At 52.1% G+C, this 23,644-nt stretch overlaps 9 protein-coding genes across 9 annotated transcripts; 3 read left to right on the plus strand and 6 right to left on the minus strand.

Annotated features, from left to right (window-relative positions):
- Nucleotides 1-126: 126 nt before the first annotated feature.
- Nucleotides 127-3,541, plus strand: BJY04DRAFT_223280 (2OG-Fe(II) oxygenase; the record flags this gene model as incomplete). Its single annotated transcript, XM_073717643.1, has 5 exons — nt 127-183; nt 242-1,866; nt 1,965-2,051; nt 2,119-2,373; nt 2,428-3,541. 5 exons carry the CDS (start codon nt 127-129, stop codon nt 3,539-3,541), a joined length of 3,138 nt encoding a protein of 1,045 aa, XP_073566011.1.
- Nucleotides 3,542-3,782: 241 nt separating this feature from the next.
- On the minus strand, nt 3,783-5,692 carry BJY04DRAFT_223281 (serine hydrolase domain-containing protein; the record flags this gene model as incomplete). Its single annotated transcript, XM_073717644.1, has 4 exons — nt 3,783-4,635; nt 4,680-4,935; nt 4,981-5,088; nt 5,134-5,692. The coding sequence occupies 4 exons, from the start codon at nt 5,690-5,692 to the stop codon at nt 3,783-3,785; spliced, it is 1,776 nt and encodes a 591-aa protein (XP_073566012.1).
- A 400-nt stretch (nt 5,693-6,092) lies between these two features.
- On the minus strand, nt 6,093-7,041 carry BJY04DRAFT_223282 (uncharacterized protein; the record flags this gene model as incomplete). Its single annotated transcript, XM_073717645.1, has 6 exons — nt 6,093-6,253; nt 6,303-6,380; nt 6,430-6,507; nt 6,560-6,619; nt 6,669-6,721; nt 6,782-7,041. 6 exons carry the CDS (start codon nt 7,039-7,041, stop codon nt 6,093-6,095), a joined length of 690 nt encoding a protein of 229 aa, XP_073566013.1.
- A 387-nt stretch (nt 7,042-7,428) lies between these two features.
- Nucleotides 7,429-11,025, minus strand: BJY04DRAFT_223283 (asparagine synthetase B family protein; the record flags this gene model as incomplete). The annotated part of the gene is made up of 7 exons (XM_073717646.1): nt 7,429-8,321; nt 8,372-8,563; nt 8,614-8,875; nt 8,919-9,002; nt 9,057-9,514; nt 9,598-9,717; nt 10,875-11,025. The coding sequence occupies 7 exons, from the start codon at nt 11,023-11,025 to the stop codon at nt 7,429-7,431; spliced, it is 2,160 nt and encodes a 719-aa protein (XP_073566014.1).
- A 1,135-nt stretch (nt 11,026-12,160) lies between these two features.
- Nucleotides 12,161-13,012, plus strand: BJY04DRAFT_200345 (polysaccharide lyase family 20 protein). Its single transcript, XM_073712910.1, has one exon. It carries the CDS (start codon nt 12,222-12,224, stop codon nt 12,978-12,980), a length of 759 nt encoding a protein of 252 aa, XP_073566015.1. The 5' UTR covers nt 12,161-12,221; the 3' UTR covers nt 12,981-13,012.
- A 3,484-nt stretch (nt 13,013-16,496) lies between these two features.
- Nucleotides 16,497-17,971, minus strand: BJY04DRAFT_210752 (dipeptidase; the record flags this gene model as incomplete). Its single annotated transcript, XM_073714297.1, has 5 exons — nt 16,497-16,760; nt 16,829-17,353; nt 17,410-17,556; nt 17,632-17,894; nt 17,926-17,971. The coding sequence occupies 5 exons, from the start codon at nt 17,969-17,971 to the stop codon at nt 16,497-16,499; spliced, it is 1,245 nt and encodes a 414-aa protein (XP_073566016.1).
- Nucleotides 17,972-18,486: 515 nt separating this feature from the next.
- On the plus strand, nt 18,487-19,010 carry BJY04DRAFT_223287 (2-iminobutanoate/2-iminopropanoate deaminase; the record flags this gene model as incomplete). Its single annotated transcript, XM_073717647.1, has 3 exons — nt 18,487-18,523; nt 18,603-18,616; nt 18,669-19,010. The coding sequence occupies 3 exons, from the start codon at nt 18,487-18,489 to the stop codon at nt 19,008-19,010; spliced, it is 393 nt and encodes a 130-aa protein (XP_073566017.1).
- Nucleotides 19,011-19,428: 418 nt separating this feature from the next.
- On the minus strand, nt 19,429-20,859 carry BJY04DRAFT_223288 (fungal specific transcription factor domain-containing protein; the record flags this gene model as incomplete). The annotated part of the gene is made up of 1 exon (XM_073717648.1): nt 19,429-20,859. The coding sequence occupies one exon, from the start codon at nt 20,857-20,859 to the stop codon at nt 19,429-19,431; it is 1,431 nt and encodes a 476-aa protein (XP_073566018.1).
- Nucleotides 20,860-21,518: 659 nt separating this feature from the next.
- BJY04DRAFT_210753 (major facilitator superfamily domain-containing protein) lies at nt 21,519-23,099 on the minus strand (the record flags this gene model as incomplete). The annotated part of the gene is made up of 4 exons (XM_073714298.1): nt 21,519-22,064; nt 22,113-22,395; nt 22,461-22,929; nt 22,970-23,099. The coding sequence occupies 4 exons, from the start codon at nt 23,097-23,099 to the stop codon at nt 21,519-21,521; spliced, it is 1,428 nt and encodes a 475-aa protein (XP_073566019.1).
- Nucleotides 23,100-23,644: the final 545 nt, after the last annotated feature.

Raw genomic sequence — 23,644 nt, forward strand, 5'->3', positions numbered from 1 at the left:
GACCAGCTACGGATCAAACTATTAGAATACTATTAGCACCAAGCACTAGCTCTAGCTTTTTGAAGTACTCTTCCGTGGAGATTTGCGGGTGTATCGTTGTGATGGTGCCTCAAGCCCTTGGCTGTTATGCAGCCGTTGTTCAGTGGGATATGGCTCTGCATCAGCGGGGTAAAGCAGACGCACGTGACTTCTGACGCGCACGCGTTCGGTCGCGTCATCCTTTGTTGACTTCGCATCCCAGCGCTCATTCCCAGCCTCTACAACAAAGGCTAGCCTCTTGCGATGGGTTAGTGTACTCTTCGGACCTTCCAGACTAACTCCACCCCTTGTTGATGAGAATCTTACCCCAGAATCGCTTTCCGAAAGCTCGAGCTACTTCGACGCCTCGAGCCCCACCTGCGTATCAAGCTCCTACGCATCGAGCCGCTCCGACGCATCGGGCTGGGGAGATGCATGGCCCGAGCTCAAGAAGAAGCTTGTCAATGCTCTGGAGGTAATAGAAACCACAGGGTCCTTCTTCACAAGCCACTCCTTGGATGCTGGAATCAACCCCGGCCTCGAAATCCATGGCCTCGGAGAGCTTGCCCTTCCAGTAGCCCCGAACGTTGCTACATCGATCGCCAAGATCAGCCACGCCAGTCCTTACGGAAAGGGTAGCGAGACCCTGGTCAACGAGTCCGTGCGCAAGACGTGGGAACTGAACGCCGACCAATTTTCCTTTCGGAATCCCCGATGGCGGAACCAAATTTCTCAGATTATGGAGAGTGTTGTGAAGGAATTGGGTCTTAAGGCTGCTCCTAGTCAGATTCGGGCTGACCCATATAAATTGCTGTTGTACGAGGAGGGGGCTTTCTTCCTGCCACACCAGGATTCGGAGAAGGCTGATGGTATGTTTGGGACTCTGGTCATCTGCCTGCCGTCAAAACATGAAGGCGGAGAGGTCATTGCGTCACACAAAGGCAAGTATGGCGTCCACAGAAGCTCAGCGAGCTCAGACTACGGATTCTCTTGGGCTGCATGGTATGCGGATGTTCGACACGAGATCAAGCCAGTGACTTCTGGTCACCGCCTGGTTCTGACCTACAACTTGATCCACCGTCCGTCTAATAAAGCCTTGGTAAACCGGGATAAAGTGGCTGAGCGGATCGAAAAACACCTGCGCTTGTGGGCCGAGGGGTCGGACCAGAAGGCTCGGGACCTTGAAACTCGTCGTGTGCCGGCGTCGAAATGGTTTAAGGAAACACAATATGATACATGGCCGCCGGCTCTCATTTATATGCTAGACCATGAATATACTATGGCCGAACTCAGCTTCAGGCGCCTCAAAGGGGTTGACCAAGAGAGGGTTGCCGAGCTTCAGAAAGCGTGCGCTTCCCAGGGCTTTCAGTTATTCCTCACCACTGTTGAGAAGCAAGTGTATGGCGGAGTGGAGGACGATGGTGAATATGACGATTGGGACGGCTACGGTGGGCGTTATGGGGGTAGAGGAGGCCGCGATTCGAGTGACTACCACAAGATGGAACATGTGCAATACGAAACACACTCGCTCTCTCATGCTGTGACCGCGACTGACAAGACCATCATTGAGGAGCTGACGATTCCGGAATCCCTCATTGTAAAACACGATTTCACAGAGGACATTGACCCAGACGAGGAAGACTTTGAAGGGTTTACCGGGAACGAAGGGGCAACTGCAACACACTACTATCGCCGCACCGGCGTGCTGATCGTACCGAAAGTCTTCTACCACGGCTTCATTCTTAACGCCATGAAAGAAGGAAAGGTCTCCCAATCCGTCTTCCTCGCCGATCTGAAGAGTCAAGTCGATCTCCACAGGATATCAAGCTTCGTAGCCAACTCTCTGAAGTATGCGAAATGATCGCCTCCAGTCAATTAAGTGATGATGCCTTGCGGTGGCGCGTTGCAGAAGTTGCATTTGAGATGCGCAACTGGAACACATTTAGAAAATGTCTCAAGGAACCATCCCTGGACCTTGGGATGTTACTGGGCAAAGCTGTGCATCAGCATGGCCTGACTGAGTTTGAGCCCATGTAAGCCCGCCCCTAAGACTAGTTCTGCTGCTCGTGATGCTAACCGGAGCCTGCTTTCGCGCTCCAGTCTCGATGACTTGTGGAATTTGCGCTCAAGAGATAATTTCGCGGCGGTAACGCTTCTGAACACGATTATCTTGACATACAGAGAAGAATGTAACCTGGCTGGGACGCCCGCATCCGACGAGGTGGTCCGGTGGGCACAACGTACACTATATTGCCTTGTCCCTCAGATCCTCAAACGTCGCGGCCTGGGCCAACCAGATGCCGACAGCCTCATACGGGTACTGCGTCTGACGCCCGACAATCAGCTTTGCGAAAGGTACTAATAATGTCCCTACACCATTCCGATTGCTTGATACTAATTGCCCCCTAGCATCACACCACTTCTTGTGGAGAATGCATCGAATGCAGTTTTCACGTTCGAATTCCTGACGGGGCTCTCCGCGACCCACAAGGATAGTTACGTGTATACCCTCGATACAATCAAGACTCTCTATCAGACCATTCTCCCTGCCATCCCAAAGAAACTACAGCTTATCGACTTCGCCAGATCCTCAAAAAGCCTGACCTACCTCAAACCCGAGCCTCGGCTTTTCGACATGCCCAATCGTCTTACCGATCTCATCAAATTCAGTCACTCAATGGGTCTCGACGTCTCTGAGCTCCTTGAAGGCGCCCAGACCCAGGCGGCCACCCACCAGGGCCGGAAAGCCGCCGACCTTTTCAGAGAATTCACAAGCCCCTTTTTCAAACTGCTATCCAACTACCTAAGGTCCACGCCCAACGCCCTAGAAATCGTGATCCCTGACCAGAAGCAACCCAACATCATGACAAAACTACTAGAGTGTTACCTAGTCAACTACATACAGACCGAACCCACCGCCCCCACAACATGGAAACGCCGCATCAGCGGTCTCTCAACCTGCTGTCAAGACTGCCGCGCCCTAAAGACCTTCGTCGAAGACCCTGCCAAGCAAGTCTGGGAATTCCGCGCCGCCGAACACCGCCGCAAACACGTGAAGGGCAAACTCCATGGCGACTTTACCCACAATACATTTACCTTCGGTTCCCCACACACCCTGCAAATCACGAAAACGAATACGCAATTCAAAAGCGATATCAAGAAGTGGAAGGAGAGGGCCGTCGAAGCCCGCTCAAACCTCCTGAATGTTATCGGGAACTCCAAATTAAGAAAAATCATCGGCGCAGACGCATGCACGAACCTCCTCCAGCACGAGCTAATTACGGCCGCTACGCGGGCTCCTGATGTGTCGCAGAGTGGTAATGGTAATGGTAACAATAACCCGACCCCGGGTCATATTCCACCGCGGACTACAGCTGCACATATCGCGGCTAGGCTGCCGGGTTACCGGCCACCGCCTCATCCTGGCTTTGCGCCGCCTTTTGAGGGGACGAGAGGGAAAAGCGGTATCGGATCTAAGACCGTGCCGGCGAAGAGATCGTTTATGGATCTTACCAAGGAGTGAGGAGTAGGGAGACTTCTCTCGTGGTTTTCCTTTATCGAGCTTGAGTGGCGCCTGGCCTTTTAGTTCCATGATATACCCAATGTTGGCTAACTGGTTGTCTAGCGACTCTTGGTTCGGTGGTTCCAGGACATGCCGGATATTGGTTATTGACAGAGATATTCGTGCGACTTATATACGCTTTCTGCTTACACGTGCTATTCGCATTCAAGTGATCTCAAACCTGTCTCAAAGATAGATCTACCTAAGGTGTATCTATAAACTCCTCGTATACGTGGTCTGGCCAACTGCCGCCCGTGCTGCCTCCAGAGCTATCAACCTCCTCTCTGGGCAGCGTCATCCTCAACGCCCTCGGCTCGATGCTAACCGCAACACCATCCTCGCCCACGCGAAACACAAACTCATCAACGCCCACCGATCCATAGACCTTGTCATCTACCATCAACCAAGCCTTACATGCGCGCGTTAACGGCCCGCTTTCCGGGCCCATACGTGACGCTTTGGAAACGATACTTCGGAACGAGATGCGATTGTCATCTTCCAGACCAGTTGGGTAGAGACGAATATCCAGTTCTTCAGGTCTCCCACCGGACTGCAAGCTGCCGATAGTCTCGCGCATGTTGACACCGTTGTTATGCCACTCAGCGATACCCAGGCCGGCTCTGTCGTCGGTGAGGATTGTGATTGTGGAGTTTTCGGTCGCGTAGACGCCACCGAAGCGTTTTTGGGCTTCCGAATTGGCAATATCATCTAGCGCCAGGAGAATGATTGTCGCGACGAGGTCTGCGATCTGCCAGACGGCTGCTGTGGTGTTGTCGCCTGCTGCGAAGATCGTGAAGCCGATGTTGTGGGTAGGGGAGAGCCCAATCATCGCGGAGTACTTTAAGAAGTCGCCGGCTTTGGTGTAAAGCGTCGTCGGGATAGAGTCATTAAAGGAGAAAATCTCCCATGGGTAACCCACTGAAAATGTACGGTCTGAGGTGTGAGCCACCGGCTTCAGCCAGCGTCTCGTCAGTGCTGGTGATAGGATTTCGCTGTTGAGGATTGCTCGACCGAGAGTAGAGAGGTCTTTGGTAGAGGTATACAATGCGCCGGCCCTGATCTGTCAGTCTCACGGCATGGCAGATGGCAGCGGACGCACGGGCTGAAGTCTTCCATTGAGATACCCCAACCTGTGTCCCAATGAGGGATGATGCCGACGCGGTCCTCAGGTTTGTCGTAGGAGGTCCGTGTGAGCTTCAGCGGTTTTATCAACCTATCTTTGAGAAGTTCCTTGTATGACTTGCCAGAGATACTTTCAAGAACATATCTAAGCAGCTGGAAAGCATCATTCGAATATGCGGGACCGGATGCGGTAGGGAAAATCGGGTGCCTTGCAAGCGTCTCGGAGAAGAATTCTAAACATATTAGTATCCAATGCACTGAAGCAGGTTGATACATACGTGATCTAGTGCATGGCGACGTCAGACCGCAGGGTGGTATGGCTGAGACAGGCAGAGGGGGCAGCCCGGGTGGGATTTGAGCCAGAGTCGCGATATCGCCGACACCAACTATGACAATCAGCAGATCGTATTCAAGGCCGACGAAGAACTTACATGCTCGTTCCATTCCAGCAGTATGGCTTATGAGCTCACCGACGGTGACATCCTCCCATTCAACGACATCAATAGGATTCGGCTCCATTCCACCATCCGCTCTAACCTCGCCGATGAACTCCTGCAGCTGGGGGACGTATTTATGAACGGGTTCGTGGATCACCGAGAAGCCAGACTCGATCAACAGCAGCAGGGTGGTCCACAGCTTGGTTACACTACCGACGCGGAAGACGGTGTTCTCGTCGACACTGCGGACGCCGCGACGAACACTCTTGAGGATCTTCGCGCTCTGGTAGTGTTCCAGTAGTGGTTTGGGATCGCTAGCGCTGTATATTTGGATTGCGAAAGAGGTATAATCGCGACTGATCAATGCTTGCTCAGCATTACCGGAGGGGTGAGTCAACTGCTCCAGAGAGTAATTGAACCGTCTCCGTGCGCGCTCGAGGATGGGGCTCTCCCCAGCTGCCTGCGGAGGTGGAAAGATCGACCCTGGCAGTGAACATATCTGACCGACGGCTAGACCTGTGAAGAGTAAACCGGAAGCTATTCTGTTTCGCATGATGACTAGTGTAAAGATATGGTATAGAGAGGCAAGAGGTGGGTGGAAGATGAAAGTCTCATGGTTGGGACGTTGAGGATTGTTGTGAGGATGAGGATTCTGTTGACTGCCGGTGGCTCCTTCCCTCTGATACCTACCTTCCGATATCTTGAGCGTCACCCTGTGCTGATAGCGCAGCCTGAATGCGTTCCTCCCGCACAACGTGGAATGTCAATTGCTCCTAAAGAATTGATACGTTCGCTACACAGACGAAAGTTGCTGGCACGACGCTACATAGTTAAGGTTCCCGGAAGAAAATCGCGGCTTCATAGCGTGTCCTGCACGCGTCATATTCTTACACTCGATCTATCTAGCACGGGCGCTAGAGAAAAGCAGCTCTTCAGAAAAAGAAACCCTGCATCTACAGATCATAAGTATGCGCCTGAACATCAATCGTCTGCACCGTCCATGTCTTTCCACCGTCGGAAGTTGTCAGCCCACTCGAGGTAGCCTCGTTGATGGCAAGCGTGTTGCCGAAGGACTCGTCGGCCGAATCAAGGATGATTGTGGTGTCGGTGTATTCTATCTCTGTTAGTGAGAACTACCAGATTGGCGTTGGGTAGGGGCTTACGGTGCGCGAGGGCAGTGCTGTGGCACGCATCATCCTGGCATTCGACGGCGGTTCCCCAGCCTTGGGCCTGTCCGGAGCCTGAAATGTCAGTATTCTTCGTTATCTCTAAAAGTGGACTGGGACTTACTGGTTGATAAAGTTGACACTACCTCCCCATTGATTGAAACGGTCTGGTCGTACTCGCCGGTACTGTCGTTGTAGACATCTACCCTAGTCAACAGCTGTTCGAAGACGATACAGCAAGAATATCCACTTACAGTGCATGGTAACACCATCACCGGGATTAGCAGGAACCTGCTCACCACCAAGCTGTGTTCCTGTTAAATTGTCAGCACTATCCAATACCCCAGCGAGATCCATACATACCCTGCAAAGTACTAGCCCAAGTACACCACTGGCCCTCACTTGCGCCACAGTTTCTACACACATTTTGTTAGCCACATCCATCTAGCAGACCTAGAATCTCATAAAAAACTCACGCATTCGGATCAGCAAAGGAAACAGCCAACGCCTGAATCAGGTCTCCGCCACTGGTGCCCATCCCCGGCCAAAGGGCGAGACGATCGAGGAGACCCGGCGATGGGATCTCAGGAAGAACGAGGGTAGTATTCGCCTCACGGATCCAGGACTGGGTAGGGCCGAGGGAGAAGTAAGGCCCGAATCCGATTGTTGACTGGGCCATTGCGGAGGCAGCCATTGTGAGGATTGTAAGGGGCGCGACTTTGGAGAGGGAGGGCATTTTGACAGCGGTTATATTGAAGATGATGGTGGAGGAACGTGTGTCAGTCGAGGTCGAGTTCAAAGATGTTTCGAGAAGGCTTCGGTCTGAGAAAGGGGATCGACAGCTTTATACCGAGCCAGGAGAATCACGGACGCTGCTGAAACAGGCTGAAACGTGTTCATATAGTCGGGCGGGCACACTCCTGACAGTGGAACTATTTCCAGAAGGCCATCCATTACCTGACTGTGGACCCAATGGCAATCAAGAGTTTCCCCATACGCTTGTCTCGCGCGACGGGCGTTTCAAGTAGAAGCTTGGTTTCATCCACCATCCATCCAACTCGGCACCTCCTCCGTTCTCATTACATACAGCATCGATGATCCTAATCACAGCCCTTACCCTCACCTACAGACTTTCTGCAATCTTCAACCTACTTACCCCCGGCACCGCCGTCCTAACACCAAACCGCCTCGAAACAACCACAAACTGCGCGACCGTAACCACCGCCCTAAACGCTTCCGGATCCCCGCCAACAACCGCCCTCTCCAGCAACCCCTCCGTCTCCCCCCAATCCACAAACCCCAACGCCTCAACATTGCCCCTCGTAACCAGGCCCCTGAACATGTTATGCACCGGCCCATCAAACCTATACCTCAGCGGCGCAGCGTACATCTGCTTCGTACGCGCATAGATCTCCTCCGAAACAAACGGCCGAACCGCCTCGCGGAGAATGTGCTTCTCCACGAATTTCCCAGTAGCGGGGTCGAGTTTCAATTTCAGCGACGGCGGAAGCGCGTTCACGTACTCTGTTAGAGGATGGTCCAGGAACGCAGGGCGCGATTCAATCTGGTGCGCCATGTCAAGGTTATCGCCGAGGTAGCGCAGCAGGGCGTTCGGGAAGGCGGTTTTCGCCCACGTGTACTGAGCGGTATGCAACGGGTGCCATTTACTTTCCATTGCGGAGCGGACTCTAGGTAGGAGACTGTTAATGAAGACGGTTTGGGCGTCAGTTGTGGGTAGACTTTTAGGGTCTGCTGTCCAGGGAAGGAACTTGAGGGGCACAGAGCGGCTAATATACCCGGCTATGTGGGTGTTGTTCAGCGTCTTTGTAGTTGACGGGAGGGTTTCTGGTAGAGTCCAGTCTAGCCCTTGGATATGATTCCTGCTTGTATCTTGGCTGTCTAGTTTGTGAGGCCGAGTTGCTGCTGTGTTGGGATGGCCCCAGGAGTGGTCTTCCTCGAGGAGGAATTCGTTCTGGAAGAAGGGGTAGCCCGCGAAGTGTTCGTCGGAGCCTTCGCCTGGAACAGGGGTTAGTAGCCAGTAGAGTGGAGGGTGCGGAGGGGGGTACCTGTAAGAACGACTCTGAAACCGGCATTGTGGGCTGCTTCAGCTAGGGCGAGTTTACCGCAGCCATGGATATCAGGCATGAAGGTCTCGCTGTTCCAGATGACTTGCTCGAAGCGCTCGGCGAGGACCTCCTCGGTTACGTGGATGGGGGTGAACTTGACGCCGAGGAAGTCGGCGGTGCGTTGGGCGACGTCTGCATCGAGTGAGTATCCAGCGGTCCGTAGAAGAAGAGAACGGACGCACCGGATTCATCAACCCCACTGTCCTTGTCAAACTGGACAGTAAAACACTGAATCCGCGAGAGATCATCGCTTGAGCTATTGCCTAGCCTTGCCCCTTCTTTGACCAAATGTACAACCATGCCCGCAACCGCAGACGAGTCGATCCCTCCACTGAGATAGATCCCCACGGGGACGTCAGCGCGGAGCCGGACACGAACTGCATCAAGAAGCCGCTGCCGGACGCCTTCAATCATTTCCTCCTCCGTGCGAGTTTCCACAGCATACTAAACCCGTCAGCTAGCTCGTGCTCTCAGATGAGACTCCTACCTTATCCGGATACTCTAGGTCCCAATATCTCACCGTGCTTATCCCCCCATAATTCCGACTCACAATATACTCCCCCGGCAGAACCTACAAGATCAGCAAAACCCAACCCAAGCACCATTTCAAAGACATAAATCTCACCTTCCTAACCCCCCCAAACACCGTCCTGTCATCAAACACCCACCCCCCCTCGACAACAGCCCGAACATCCCACTCCGCCCGCCACCCGAACGGCAAAAACTGCTTCATCTCCGTCGCAACAAGTACCCTCCCTTCAAGAACCGTATAATAAAGACTCTTAACCCCATACCGATCCCTCGTCGCCAGAAACAGCTCCTTATCTGCATCCCACAGAACCAAAGCAAATTCGCCCCTGAGATGATCTAGAAACCCCAGTCCATAGCGCTGATACAGCGCCAGGACGATCTCACAGTCGCTGTGGCTCTGGAAGGGATATTCGGCTGCTAGATCGTGGCGGTGGCGCTCGTGGTCGTAGAGCTCGCCGTTCACGACGGCGTAGACGTTGTTCGTGGGGGAGTGGAATGGTTGGTTTGCGGAGGGGGTGAGGTCGATTATTGAGAGGCGGATGTGGCCGAGGGCTGCATGTTCGTTTAGTATTATTGGACTATATTCCTGATTGGACTATATTGTAACGGAAAGAAGGGCACGGGGGAGGACGGACCGACGCGATTGTCATCGCTGATCCAGCTACCGCGGGCGTCTGGGCCGCGGTGGAAGACTAGTTGAAGGCTCTCGTTGATCTCCATCTCGACCTCGGGCCGTTCGCGGGGTTGGGGGTGTCCTTTGAGGGTTAGGAAGGAGGTTATTCCACACATTCTTACTCGATGGGATTGGTTTCGCCCGAATAACAGAAAATAGTTGTAGTGTCGTGATAGATCCGTAAACCTGAATTGCGACTTGCGCGTTGATACTAGACAGAGAATGTTCTTGCTGGCAGCGGGCCGTTGTCACCATTTATAATTACGTGGCTGGTACATTCCGCCCTTGTCAAGGGACATATACCCTTCACCCTCAATGATGTCTTATAGGTGGGCTTGCCGGAAATGAGAGCCGTTTTTCAAAATGTAGCGCTAAATATCGATGAACTAAACGGCACGAGGCGAAGCCAGTGCAAGGAATGAGGTGGAAACAGCGGAGTGACGAACCCAGTTCGTATGGACAGCACAGGGTTATAGATAGCCTAAGGGAGGCGACAACTCGATAATAAAAATCAACGCGGTGGTGACCAATTCCTTACTGGAGTTGGCGTGATTCGGAGTAGATTCAGCCCCGAGCACCGCTCTAACGTTATATGGTTCGTAAGAAACCACGAATAATCTATTTTGTCCGTAAGTGGCTTCAAGCATCGATCAGAGTTATTCTCAATCTATAGCTCTAAAGGAACCTTCACGTCCCAAGAAGTAGTAGCATCATGTCGTTTGTAGTCCATTACGGACCGTAAGCCCTAAAAACCCCGTCAGGGTCAGTAAACGGTGCCCACACTGCCTCTACCCCCGTAACCACTTTTTAGGCCACCACGACCTTTCTTATACCCTATCCCGACATAACAGAGCCATTTACCTCTAGTTGCATATTCTTTGTTCTGAGCTATTCAAAAATGATACCCTTCCTCGCTCAACGGCTGAAATGCCCCTCACTTTCAGCGGCTCAGGAACCAAAGAAGAGAATTCCCCTCCCACCGCACTTCCAATTCACCTCCCTCTTTCCTACACTCATCCATCAACACATCATCAACTGCTTAATCTCTCTCTGAATACCACATCTCGCACCTTCCGTTCCCTCAAAAACCAACAAGTCTCCACCGCAACAATGAAACCCCCTCCCCCCCCCCTGAAACCAGCTGCGTAATGTGCAACACCACCCCCGCCCAGCGCTGCAGCCGCTGCCAAAGCACCCACTACCCGACTGCTCAACTACCTGCCAAAAGCAAGACTTCACCTCGCACAAACACCTCTGCAAGAAAGTCATCACGCTGGCCCCTCGGCCCAGCCCAGCCCACAAACGCGCCCTGCTCTTCCCACCCAACGCCCCGAAACCCAAGTTCATCTAGCTGGCCACCACCCCGCTTGAGGGCCTCCCCGGCGACCATGATTACTGTTGAATAAAGGCTAATTCCGAGGGGGTAGAAGTAACCGCCCTCAGGCTCGAAGGACCATAATCTAGCCGGAGGACTGTATATACTCGGTTACGGTTAGTTATTCTCACTGAATTGACAGACCTTTCCAATTTTCATTTACTATAGAGGGCCGTATAGCTCTCAACCTGATCCGAGCACCTCACACCTGGGGCTCAACGTCGAGACTAGACGAAGTTAACTAGCGCACTACTCACCCCAACATATACGAGCACATGACTTAGAGCACATGCTGAAGTCTCTGGCCAGAGCCTCTAGTATAGTGAACCGGGATGCGGAAATAACTGTCTCATGGGAGCATCCTACCACGACTGCTCTCACGCGCACATGCGCGACTAACAGGACTCTAGGTTGGCGCAATTCCATGAGTACGAAGCTGGTCGATTATATAATCAAAGGTACAGAGTCTATGTTAGGGCATATTGGCGGTACTAAGCACGGAGTCCCGAGCTGGAGCCCATGATGGATAAGTTAGTTAACCAAAGCGCAGCTGGCAGCCAGCATGGTTGAGAGAATTCAGCACGTGCCAGGGCGCCACTCTTGTCACCTAACACCTATCTTAATGCGTACTGTGATCATGTTCACGAAGAACTACCTTCCCGCGCTGCCCTGATTTCCATGCAGCCTGTTTTGGCCCCCGCGTCTCTGCAGATCAGATAGCCACCCTACACACTGTGCCAAGAACCATGATTCGTGATCAGTAATCATTAATCCATACAAGCTCAGCAGGGAAATACCGCCCTTGATAACCCTTAGCGATTATCGCCGATCGCACGGTGGGATTGTGGCTTGATCAAGGCGGGGGCCCGGCTGTAGGCGCCTTAGCGGAGTATCAAGATGGGCCCTTGGGGGCGGAAAATGTGACGATCGAAACCTCAAGAGAGGAGGTGACGTCAATCTGAAACAGAATAGGCTATTGAAATCGAAACCTGACAGGGTATTCGTGCAATGAGGGTTGCAAAACAGGGCACGGTGTTTGGGACCCCTGAGGGTTGCATCAGGTGCAGGGGTATGAGACGGGGTTGCTTAGGGAGGGGAGGGGGTATATCTAGGAGGCAGCGTCGCGGTATCTAGGACATTCGCAGAATCAGCATCTTCTCGCTCTCATCTACTCTTTAGGGCTCTGCAAGCTTCTGCCATCTGCTCTGACCATGTATTCCAAATCCCTCTCCCTAGCCGCCTTAGCGGCTCTTTTGCTCCCAACAAACGCATCCCAAATATTCAGCAACACGGGCACAACCTCCGGCTGGGACGCCACAAACCAAGAGCACAACGGCAAAGTCGAGCAAGTCAGCAACGTCGTATACGAGGGTTCTTCCGCGATCAAGGTAACCCAAACCTACGACTCCAACTACACGGGCCGGTACCACTCCGAAGTCGTCAAAGACAACGTATACAGCCGGGGCGACGTCGGCTTCTACGGCTTCGCGTTCCGCCTACAGGAAGACTGGGATTTTACCTCGCAGTCCTACAACCTCGCGCAATTCATCGCCGACTTCAACGACAGCGGCTGCGAGGACTGGATGCCTTCCACCATGATCTGGCTAGAAGGGGATCAGCTGTTCTCGCGTGTCAAGACGGGGAGTATCTGTAACCAGGGGACCGACACGTTTAGTAACCTGGGAAGTGTCACTGCGGGCGAGTGGCATCGGATTGTGCTGCATGTGAACTGGCAGTCTGATGGTTCTGGGTTCTTTAAGATCTGGCTGGATGGGGAGAAGCTGTATGAGGCTGATGGTATCTCGACTACGATTGACCATGCTCGCGCGTTCCAGTTCCGCGTTGGGCTTTATGCGAATGCTTGGCATGATGATGGGTATCTCGAGGGGAGCCAGGGCACGAGGCAGATTTGGTATGATGAGATTGCGGCTGGGACGACCTTTGCGGATGCCGATCCGGATCAGTGGTAAAACAGCGTGAGAGTCTATACTCTCGGGCGCAGGAGGAAGGGGTATCTATTTTTCTCTTCTCCATACAGGGTAGACGGCATGGAAGTCATAGGATCAAATGCCTTTACTTATTTTACTCGAAAGTAGAGACATCGCGGAATTCACAACTGCAAGCTTGAAAGAAATAGTCTCCTGGTACAAGCAGGAACAATACAAAGAACGCATCTAAGCATGATAAATATCTCGCAAGTCTATTCTGCCGTAATGGTGAGCCCCCGAAGACAATTCCCTAGCATGCTGTAACTGGACCCCCTGGCATTTGCCCCAACAAGTCCAACCCATCTCCATCACCTAGAAATAACATGCGTCACAATCCACACCTGCATCATCCTCTACCTCCTTGTTCTCCTCTCCTTCCCAGCGCAACGCCAATAGTCTCCAGCATCATCCTTTTGTTCACACGATGGCAGACCTGGCCACCGCCCTAGCAACCCTTACCTATAACCATACACCCGCCCCCAGCCCACTATCCACTTCTCGAAACAGTCGAACCAATGATGCTTTCCAAATACTGGAGCCTAGCCCAATGCAACGATGACCTGCGGCTCGTTATCCGAAGGAAAGTCATGGATTTGTTACAACAGATCAAACTTTCATCCGGGAAGGGGGTCTCAACCTATATCCAAAAACCGTCTTCTGTTGTTTAAGCGGTAGATTGAGCAGCGGCTTCCGGTGGTCCAGCAGGCAAAGGCTGGAGCGAGGCTCCGTGGAGATTGACGGTTGGGTAGTTTGTGCACTTGGAATGGCGTCCAGTAGGAGGTAGTTCAGATATTAACATGGACCAAGATATCTAGTACTGAACTGCTGCTGTTGTTCCCTGGAATACGCCTCATTGTATGACCAAAGGTACAGCCATCGTAACGCATAAAGGCTCACACTCGAACAAGGGACTTGCATGGCTTCGATGTGCTGATCAATGAGCAAACCATCGGTAGAACGCTATTTCCACCTCAAAATTCCTAGGGAAGCCGAGCATGTGCAATTACATCTTGATATGAAATTGTAGGGCTCCCATAGGTGATTTGATCTCTTGCGGTATAACACTCTTCTGCTTGCCTGGGTTGGACACATGCCAGGCACAATGACACTTAACTATAATGTACATTGTGTATGGTCAATCCCATTGTTCTCTTTCGCCATTGTTTACGGTAACTGGGTGTAACGTTTTTACTATATAAACGCGGGAAACCTCGGGATAGTGGTACGGAAGTTATCGGAATACGAATCGCAAGGATGAAAATCACCATCGCTCTACTACTCTATCTGCTCTTGTTGTCTCGGCTACTGCTCCAGTACCTAGACTCGATGTATGCAGGGTAGACCTTTACGAGACGGTATCTCCACATAGATTCAACTCTCACTGAACTTCACTGCTGCAATGTAGGGTTCTCCTGACACGTGGGTAGTCCCTGCCGCTATTAGGCTAGAATAACAAGCCCTAAGAGCTGTCTTCAAAACACTCTCTTCATGATTCTCGAGCTCTTTGACCTTCGAAACTCAGTAATCTATCTCCTAGTATTGTAGAAGATGCTATATCCGATCACTTTCCCCTCCCCCCTTGCCATTGCGAATACCCGATTCCTCTGCGTGTTTGTTGCAGCTAACCACTCTGATATCAGGTAACAATCGGGTGATATTGTATTGGACTCCTTGGTATTTTGAGAGTGATCTCTCTGGCTGGTCTAGCGATCAACAGAAGACTCAATCTACGCGCACAACATTATACATATGTGAAGAGGCCCTATAAAGACCAAGAGACTATGAAAAGCAAGTTCTGAACAATCAATTGCAACGAACTAACAGTAAGGAAGCGGACACAGTCTATCAATAACCCAAACACGACCCCCTCACCTCCACCAAAGTGCAATCACTCCATCCCAACAGCCTTACAAATCCCCTCACTCATCTCCAACGCCTTCTTATCCGGCCGAAACCCATCATTCTGCATCTTCCGATGCGCCTCGCGGATCCAAATCCCGGCCTCACCAACAGGCACATCGCCCTCGAGCTCCTCGGCAGGCACCGTCGCGATCTTCATGTTCAGCCTCCTGTTCTCGTCCCACTTGTCCAGCTTGGTGACGCTGTACGAGTGCACGATGTAGTCGGCGACAGCGTAGAAGTAGTACACGATTGGCTTTGCTGTGCGCGGTGTGTGCGGGAGGAGGATCACGTACATGTGGCGGATATTGGGGCTGGAGACGCGGTCCCAGTGGCCGTCCATGTAGAGGTCGTAGAACTTGTTGGCGAGTTCAGGGTCGGGGTTGGCGGGGATCTTCATTTTGATGTTGGTGGTTGAATTGGTGGTATTCTTGTGAGATTGGGTGTTAGTTTTGCTTTTGCTTGTAGGCTGCTGCTGCTGCTGTTGTTGATGGGATAGTGCATTTCGGTGGACTTGAGGAAGGTTTAATATAAACTGTGAGCTGCTTTGTTAGACTTGAACAAACGTCTTATGAAAGCGTGTGCCTTTGGCGGCCTTGGTGGATTGTTTTCTTGTATTATTCTATAATCCGCGTCGCTTTGACGCTGTCTCGGAGGCAGAATTGCATAAATGCATTTTATTGCTGCATTATTCGGCCCTTTATGATGGTGTCACCTCTCCACCGTTGTCTCACTTCTCTTTGTTCTTCGTGCCTTGTGTATTGCTTTATCCTCATGATATCAAGGGAGGCGGCTCATTGAAGACAAAGGTCTTTGTAAATACTCGCGCAGTGTGGCTGCAGAACGAAGCGTACACAGGGAATAGTAGCGCGCTCAGACTTCAGTTCGGATATAGTCAGCGGCTTAGCTTAATCTAACGACCAGCATCACGGCGTGTATGGCACGGCGTAATCATTCCTGTTTCCCCTCTGCCTGGCACATGGTGAAGTGTACACCGGTATTCATATCAGTCCACTGAGAGAATGATAAAGGGTGGACCCAATAGATCACAAATATGAGCCTCTATCCATCAATTGGTTGCTGGAGCTTATACATAGCCTTCATCCTTTTAGGGCCAGCTGTATCGGCGTTTGGCGCACCGCTTACTGCGCGTGCCAGAGGTTATCTGATTACAGGAGAGATCTTCAGATAGATAGCGTTGGTAGATGTACTGCTTTGCACAGTATATAATCCTTACAGGACAATTTAACTCAGACAGCTCAGGCTAGATGGTGTGGACTAGGGGTCTGGGGACACTTTGTGCTCGATTGCTGAGGGCATCGATTATATACATCGTAATCAGGGATTGAATAACAATAATTAACATTCTTTGGTCTTTCCCTCTGTTATCGGCTGTAGAGCTTGTCACTTGTTCAGCGCATATAAAGGTCAATGGGACATTAGCCGCATTAGCAAACCCCGTAGATCATATTGCTGCCGAATTACACTCGAGATAGCTCATCACTTAACAATCCCCGAGTGCACGATTGCTCGTACACAGATTACACCTGCACTATTACCAAGCGTACCCCTTTATACGTCTTCAGGTTGTCTCAAAAATCAAGGCTTCCCCGAAAAGCTGGGCACCCTTCTGCCAATCGAATCCCGAAACATCCTAGGCATGGGGATCTCATCCCTCACCCACTTCCTCCCCTCCCAGTATGCCTCATTCGGTTTCTCGCCTTGAGCTTGCAGCCTCTCCGCAACTCTCTCAACATCCCTCCAAACTCTAAGCATATTCTCCCCCGCGAACTTCCTAATCTGCTCGTCTGTAGCACCGCGCTCCATCAGAAGCTCGATCAAACGAGGATATTTGGATACATCCTAGCAAAGTCAGCACTCACACCCCTCTACCTCAAACAATACCAAAATAAAAAAAAGGATAAACGAACCTCCAACCCCACCGGCGTAGCAGGCGTGCCATCAAAATCCCCACCGACACCCACAAACTCCCACCCGACCAGATCAGCCACATACAAGATCTGATCAACAACATCATGAATCGTCGCCGCACCGGGATCCTCAGGCCTGAGAAACCGAATCACAAACGTAATCATCACAATCCCGCCGCCCTCCGCCGTGCGTCTAATAACATCATCCGGCGCGAACCGCAACGTCTTCGACACCCCATACGCACCGCTATGCGAAAAGATCACCGGCGCAACAGATTCATCCAGGATATCACGCATGCTCTGGTGCGAGACGTGCGAGAGGTCGATCATCATCCCGAGCCTGTTCATCTCGCGCACGTATTCGCGGCCGAAGGGCGTAAGCCCGGTATCCGGTGCTCCGGCAGTGACGGAGGACGCGGCGGTGGCGAAGACGTTGTCGCAGTTGTGGGTTGTTGTTATATACCGCGCGCCCAGGTCGTAGAACATGCGGAGGGAGGCGAGGGAGTTGCCGATTTGGTGGCCGCCCTGGATCGTGTCAATATCTATTCTGTATACCTTAGATCGCGATTGGTGGTTTGTACCTCGATGCCGATATAGCTCCCGATCTTGCCATTCTGGAACGCCTCACGCGCACAGGTCGAGTTTGCGCAGAACTGGAATAGGTCCGGGTATTCGGCGACGAAGCGTTTCGTTATGTCGATTTGCTCGAGCGTGTCTCTTACGACGCACTATCCACCTGGCTATCAGCGCACTCTCGCTCTTCTCACTTCAGCTTTTAACTGATATTCACGGGGCAAACTCACTGTTGGATCATCCAGCCCAACCTGTTCACTCGGATCCGGACAGTGGATATAAGCGCTCCAGAACTGCCCACCAACCAGTCCCTCCTTCAATTTCTTCCGATCTGTCTGGCTGAGTAGCCCGGTGTTGAAGGTGAATCTGTCGTTGTAGATCTGATGCTTGAGTTCATTTCGGATCAGGTAGGGGAGGTCGTTGTGCCCATCTATAAGCGGGGTCTTGCTCAGCACGTCGCGAGTTCGTGCGCTGTAGTCGGTTTGTGGAATTGCTGGGGTCGAGGAGAGGTAGCCCCCGCTGACAAGGGAGAGAGCTGCGCCCGCGGCGAGGGAGAATTTGAGGAGCCATGAGGAGCGGGTTTGCTGCGGAGGCTGGCGGATGATTGCGAGGGAGTGGTGCTCTAGTGGATGTGAGGAGAGGGATTCTTGAACCGGACGGTCGTTCTCTCTTGTTGGTGCTGCATCCATTTTGATATTGCTAGAGTGCAGCACAACAGATTCTCGTCTTCAGTAGGAAGATATTGCGAACAGAAAACCACCCTGATATTTTTTTTCCCTGTCTTATCGCAATGGAAACACCCACCGGCATCTCCATTTCCATCTCCAACTCCAACTCCAACTCCGCACCAAGCTAGCTACTTCATATCTACCGTGGCTACTCCAACACGGTCGGCGACTCGGACGGCTAAACGCCAGACAAAGTACTCGGCGAGTAACTACCAGTCGCCCCCGAACATCCACGGAGTACATCCAACATGATAAGTATGTGAATAATCAGACCGATCGCGCCATAAGTCAAACCACATGCTCCCCCCCAAACTACAAAGCCTCTCTAGAAAACATACTCCGAGGATTCAATCAACCATGGCCTCTGCAATCTCGACCAAGGACGCACCAGCCGGTAAGTCGTTCCCCAAAATACCACCACCACAATCCACAATGGACCTCTGGTATAGTAAACTAAACTAACAGGTCTCCAGCACTCGGCCCCTACGTACGCCCGTTCTTTCCCTCCCCCCATAATCCGGTCTAACAACCAAATAAAGTCCCAAGCAACCCTCCTCCCCCTCCACCCGCAGAAATCCCTCCTCTACGTTAGCGGACAAATCCCGCTCCTCCCGACAGGCGAGCTAGTCTCGTCAACAATAACCGAAGAAACTTCCATCGCGCTCTCGAACGCGTCCGCAATCCTGAAAGAAGCAGGCGCAACGCTACAGAATGTAATTAAGGCGACGGTGTTCCTGACAGATATGAAGGACTTCAACGAGCTGAACGCGGAGTATCTGCGGTGGTTTACGTGGGATGTTAAACCCGCGCGGAGCTGTGTGGAGGTGAGGGCGTTGCCGAAGGGGGCGAGGGTTGAGGTTGAGGTTGTTGCGTTTGTTTGATTCATTCCTTTTTCTTATATGGATTTCTTTAGAGGTAGAGGGGGGTAGACTAGAGTGAAGTAGAGAGAAAAATAAGGGACGCTGGGGTGTGTTTTTCTGGTTTGCTTGAGCGTACCCTAGGCTCTGACGAGCACGGATATATCTTACACGGTAGATAGGTATAAAAGCATGCAGAGGTTGACGAATGGCAGTGCTTATTGATTACTTCTTCGCTGATGTATACTCTTCAGTCTAGAATTCAGGGCAATGTACTCTATGTTTCACATTCAATAGAGATCTGTACTATATTTCGCGGGGTGAGACCCCGAGTCACCGCGGCAAGCACCGAGTCGCCGATCCAAGGCCCAGAATTTAATACACCAAAATACCCAACCCCAACGCAAACGCCATCAATATGACTCCGTCACATCACCGTGACTCAAAGCTCAAGCTGATATTCATCCGCCCGTTGCATGGCGTTATTCCGCTCCAATAGCTGGCTCATTGGGTCTGATATCCACGGCCAATTACTCATATCCGGCATTGCGCTCGGTATAGGCATGCTTAGAAGGCTCTCTTGCTGCGTCAGGGCGAGGGAGTTGCTAAGGCTGGCATTGTGGTAAGTATGGCTCGGCATTTGTACCGGAGAGGGCTGTCCACCCTCTTTCCGGAAGGGAAAGGTGTCTGCCGCTGCGGCTTTGACCTCTGAGTATGCAGTCTTCGCCTGACCCCAGATCTGGCCTGAAGATCGCAAGAGGCCGGTTAACAGACGAACCCGTTCGGCATGTAGCTCTAAACAGTTGCCGAACTGGGCGTGTGAACGGTAGGTGGCAAGTTGGACCATGCCACATAACGTCAAGCAGGGTATTAACAACGGCGAGCACTTTTCCATGGACGGGTAGATGGAGAACAGATTGGATATCTCTTTGGACGCCTCGGTCGCTTTGATCCCGTGCACCTTCTTTGTACATGACCGTATCGGCCGTCGCGGAGCTGTAGATGACACTATTGTTGTGATTCGAAAGTCGGAACTAAGGTCACTTCGAGGGAAGTGCAGCATAATTGTTGCAACTTGAGCTAGCATTTCTGCTTCGAACAGCATCTCGTTCACTCGCCCGTACGGGTCCATAAATTGTGCCTTGTCTTGCGGGAGTGATAGTCGCCAACTCGCAAGAGACGCCATCATCGCTTGGCCTTTGTCATTGTAGGTTTCCAAAGTGTCTAGAAGAACGACCTTTGCCAACAGGCTTGAAGCTTGTATCCGATACCACCATGAAGATAAACTGGCCTCCTCATCATCGTTGAGGTGGAAGTCGTGGCAAAATGCGTGAGCATGCGGGACATGGTCCAACGGACTTGAGACACAATCCGTTTCATCGCGAGGCACTGGAACATCACAGTCCAGTGTACTGGTCAGATAGCCCAATTCCGGCCATATCGCCATCATGTAGCCGTCCAGGATGACAAGTTCCCACCAGGTACGGCGCAGACACTCGAGCTCCTGGTCTCCGAATGATGATGCGTATGTCTCCAATGCATCGAATCGATTCATACGTAGTTGAATAGCGAGATCTCGTGCTGAGACAAACAAAGACCTAACTTCGTCCAAGCTTCCGTCCCCCAAGAGAGCAATTGAATGTAGCAGTCGTGCCTGGACCAGCCATACCGACACCTCGTTGATCGCGAGAAGTTGCCGTGTAATGCTTGAGCCAGAACTGGGGGCCGGTGTGTGAGTAGAGAAGTGAGCTCCGATTGAAATCACCACCGCGGTCAGGAAGTTTGGATACTGTCGCTGGGCATAAGATTCTTCTGCCAGTAAGATCGGATGAGCTCTGTGAAAGTGTTGGTAGTATGCCTTGACCAGAGACATTTCGGCCGCGGCGTCGTCGTCCTTCTGGCTAGCTGGTGATAAAGAGTGCGAGGGAATTCGCCGAGTTGGAGCAGTGGTGGGGTAGGAAAAAGAGCCGGACTGTGATCCAACAGCCTGTGTCGGTGTATCGCTCTCTGTAGTTTGCGCCTGCGTGAGTTGGAGCCTCGTGTGCTCCAAGGTGGTCGAGCGGGACTGCACCGCGGCTGTGTACTTTCGCTTCCCCCCTCGACGAGACTTGAGATACTGGCATGGAAGATTTGATATTAAACATCGCGAGCAATGGGGTAATTGGCCGTCGCATTTCAGATGTCTCAGACGGCACTCCGTGCAGGCCAGGGGCGCCGGTCGGCCGCTATTGACCCGTCCTGGGCCGGACGACCGCATGGTGGTCACTCTAATCCGAGTCGAGGAGTCGATCTTGTTCTTATGGCTGCTTTGAACGCTGATTTTCTCAAGGCAGGAGCAACTGCGGACTGGAGATAACGATGCAGGAAGTCGCGGGCAGCTCCCACTCCCACTAGCACGCCATCAACAGTAAAATGATGGCACAGCTCCTCCCCGCCTCCTGCTGCCTACTGATTGGTACGCGCCACGAAGGATGAAAGCAAAACTATCCGAGCAATGATTTTCAGTTTGGAGTCTATCTGCTGAATTTGTGTCTAAAGCATGTAAGGAGCCCTGGCAGCCGTGTTCTTCTCCTCGTCGCTCTTCAACGCCTTGTTCATGCGCGAATACACTACCCGCATCGAAATACAAATCGCCAAAAATGCAGCCAGGCAAGCAGAAACCGTGATCAGCGCCGGACGATAAGTCGGAGCATCCTGGTCGCGATACACCCCCGACGAGACAATCCCACCGAGGTTCTGAAACATGGAGATCAGACCCAGGGCAACGGCACGCTCGGAGGAAGATCGTGTGTTGGCACCGACCCAGGCGGGAATGAGTAGCAGAGGAAGAAAGGTTCCCGACACGATCAAGTATGTCAGGAAGTATCCGACTTCAGTCTCCTTGATCACATCCAACGAGGCGAACAAGATCCAACCAATCAAGGCCACGCCGTTGGCACCGATAGCGAACCATGCTCGCTGCTGCGTGCGGTCGGAAAACCAGGAGACCGTCATCATCGTGGTGGCAGCCACAAGGTTAGGTCCGATTGTAAACAGGTTTGCCCGGACAGTGTCTTGCGTAATACGTTTGATCATGACCTGCTAGCTGTCAGTCGACACCCATTGTCGTGAATCGAGGGTACGCACCGGTAGGAAGTTGGAACTACTGGCAGAGCCAACTCCGACAAAGAAAATGGAGGTCGCAAAAGCCCACGTTTTCCAATCTTTGAGGACTTGCAGGCCTTTGATCCAAGAGAGCTCGGTCTTCTCGAACGCCATCCGCTGAGCGTGGCATCGCTTCTGTTCCTCCGTGAAGAACCTGGACGACTGCACGTCGCGAGGGAGCCAGAAGAGTGACCAGCTACCGACCGTAACACCCATAGCACCTTCGATCAAGAACAGGTATTGCCAACCCTGTGATCCGTCAGCGCTTCCAGGTCGGGTGGCCGCGAATCACTTACCGCTAGCTTGCCATCCCATTGGAATGTTTCATACGAGATCAACCCTCCAATTGCGCCCTGGAACGTCAGCACACGGTAATATACTAGAAAGTACAAACATACTGCGATGAAGCCCATCATAAAGAAGAAGGACAGTCTGAAGGCCATCTCCTTACGCGTGTAGAACAGAGAGCAATAAAAGACCGCGCACGGGAGGAATCCTGCCTCCATGATTCCGAGAACTAAGCGACATGCCAGGAGTCCTCCAAAGTTTGTCACCGCAGTTGTGATCATGGCAAGAGACCCCCATCCTATCGCGATACATGGAATTACCACAGCGGGATTGAACCGATTGGCGAGCACAGTGGCGGGAATATTGAAGATCGAATATGGCACGTAGAACAGAATCAATACAATCGAGTACTGGTTTCCGACCAGACCAAGGTCCGCATCCAATGTTGCTGTCTTTGCATTTCCGAGATTCGCTCGATCAAGCGTGTGGGTGAGGTAGAGGAGCGCTGTACCTGTTAGAGTCACCAGATATCGCGAGATTCGGAGACATACACAGAGTAGGAAGCAACACCCAGTCGAGACGTCGAAGCAGGCCCTTTTCCACCTTTGGGTCGATCTCCTCTTGTGATCCCGCCTGCGACGAAACGTCGCGCGTCTCTTCCTCGGGAGCTTTGACAGACATGGGTTCAATTTTCTCGGGGTAGGCTGAGTGGATCAGAAACAGTTGCAAACTTCTGACAAGCGGCTCAACACCACGTTTACATAGTCCCCATGGAAGACCCCTTAATCACGACAGATGAATTTCAAAGACAGCTTCAACTCCTGTAGAGTCAAACCGTACTACTAGCGAGTCATGGCCACACGCCTCGATGGCGATAACGCAGATCGGCGACTCGGCCACCTAAATCTCACCACTGTTTACTCCAATGGTGACATATGTTGTCAGAAGCCTACCACTCCGCTCGCTCTCGACCCTGGCCTATCTTATCATTTTATGGCCTTTAATTAATGCATCCTGCAGCTTGATCTCACCGGGGAATGATCACCGGGAATAACAGTGGCTAAATGGTTAAATCGTGCATCTTATCGAGCGGGAATGGCGTGCCTGGGCTGGCCAAACCAATCCCCATACATTTGATTACTGCCCGCTCCGCACAAGACGCTGTGCTCTCTTCATGGGATTCGCATTGAGCAGTGGTTATGCCATTTTCTCTCAACACATTCCGG

Source organism: Aspergillus karnatakaensis, assembly GCF_047715665.1.
Source record: "Aspergillus karnatakaensis strain CBS 102800 unplaced genomic scaffold BJY04scaffold_70, whole genome shotgun sequence".
Taxonomy (NCBI): Eukaryota; Fungi; Ascomycota; class Eurotiomycetes; order Eurotiales; family Aspergillaceae; genus Aspergillus; species Aspergillus karnatakaensis.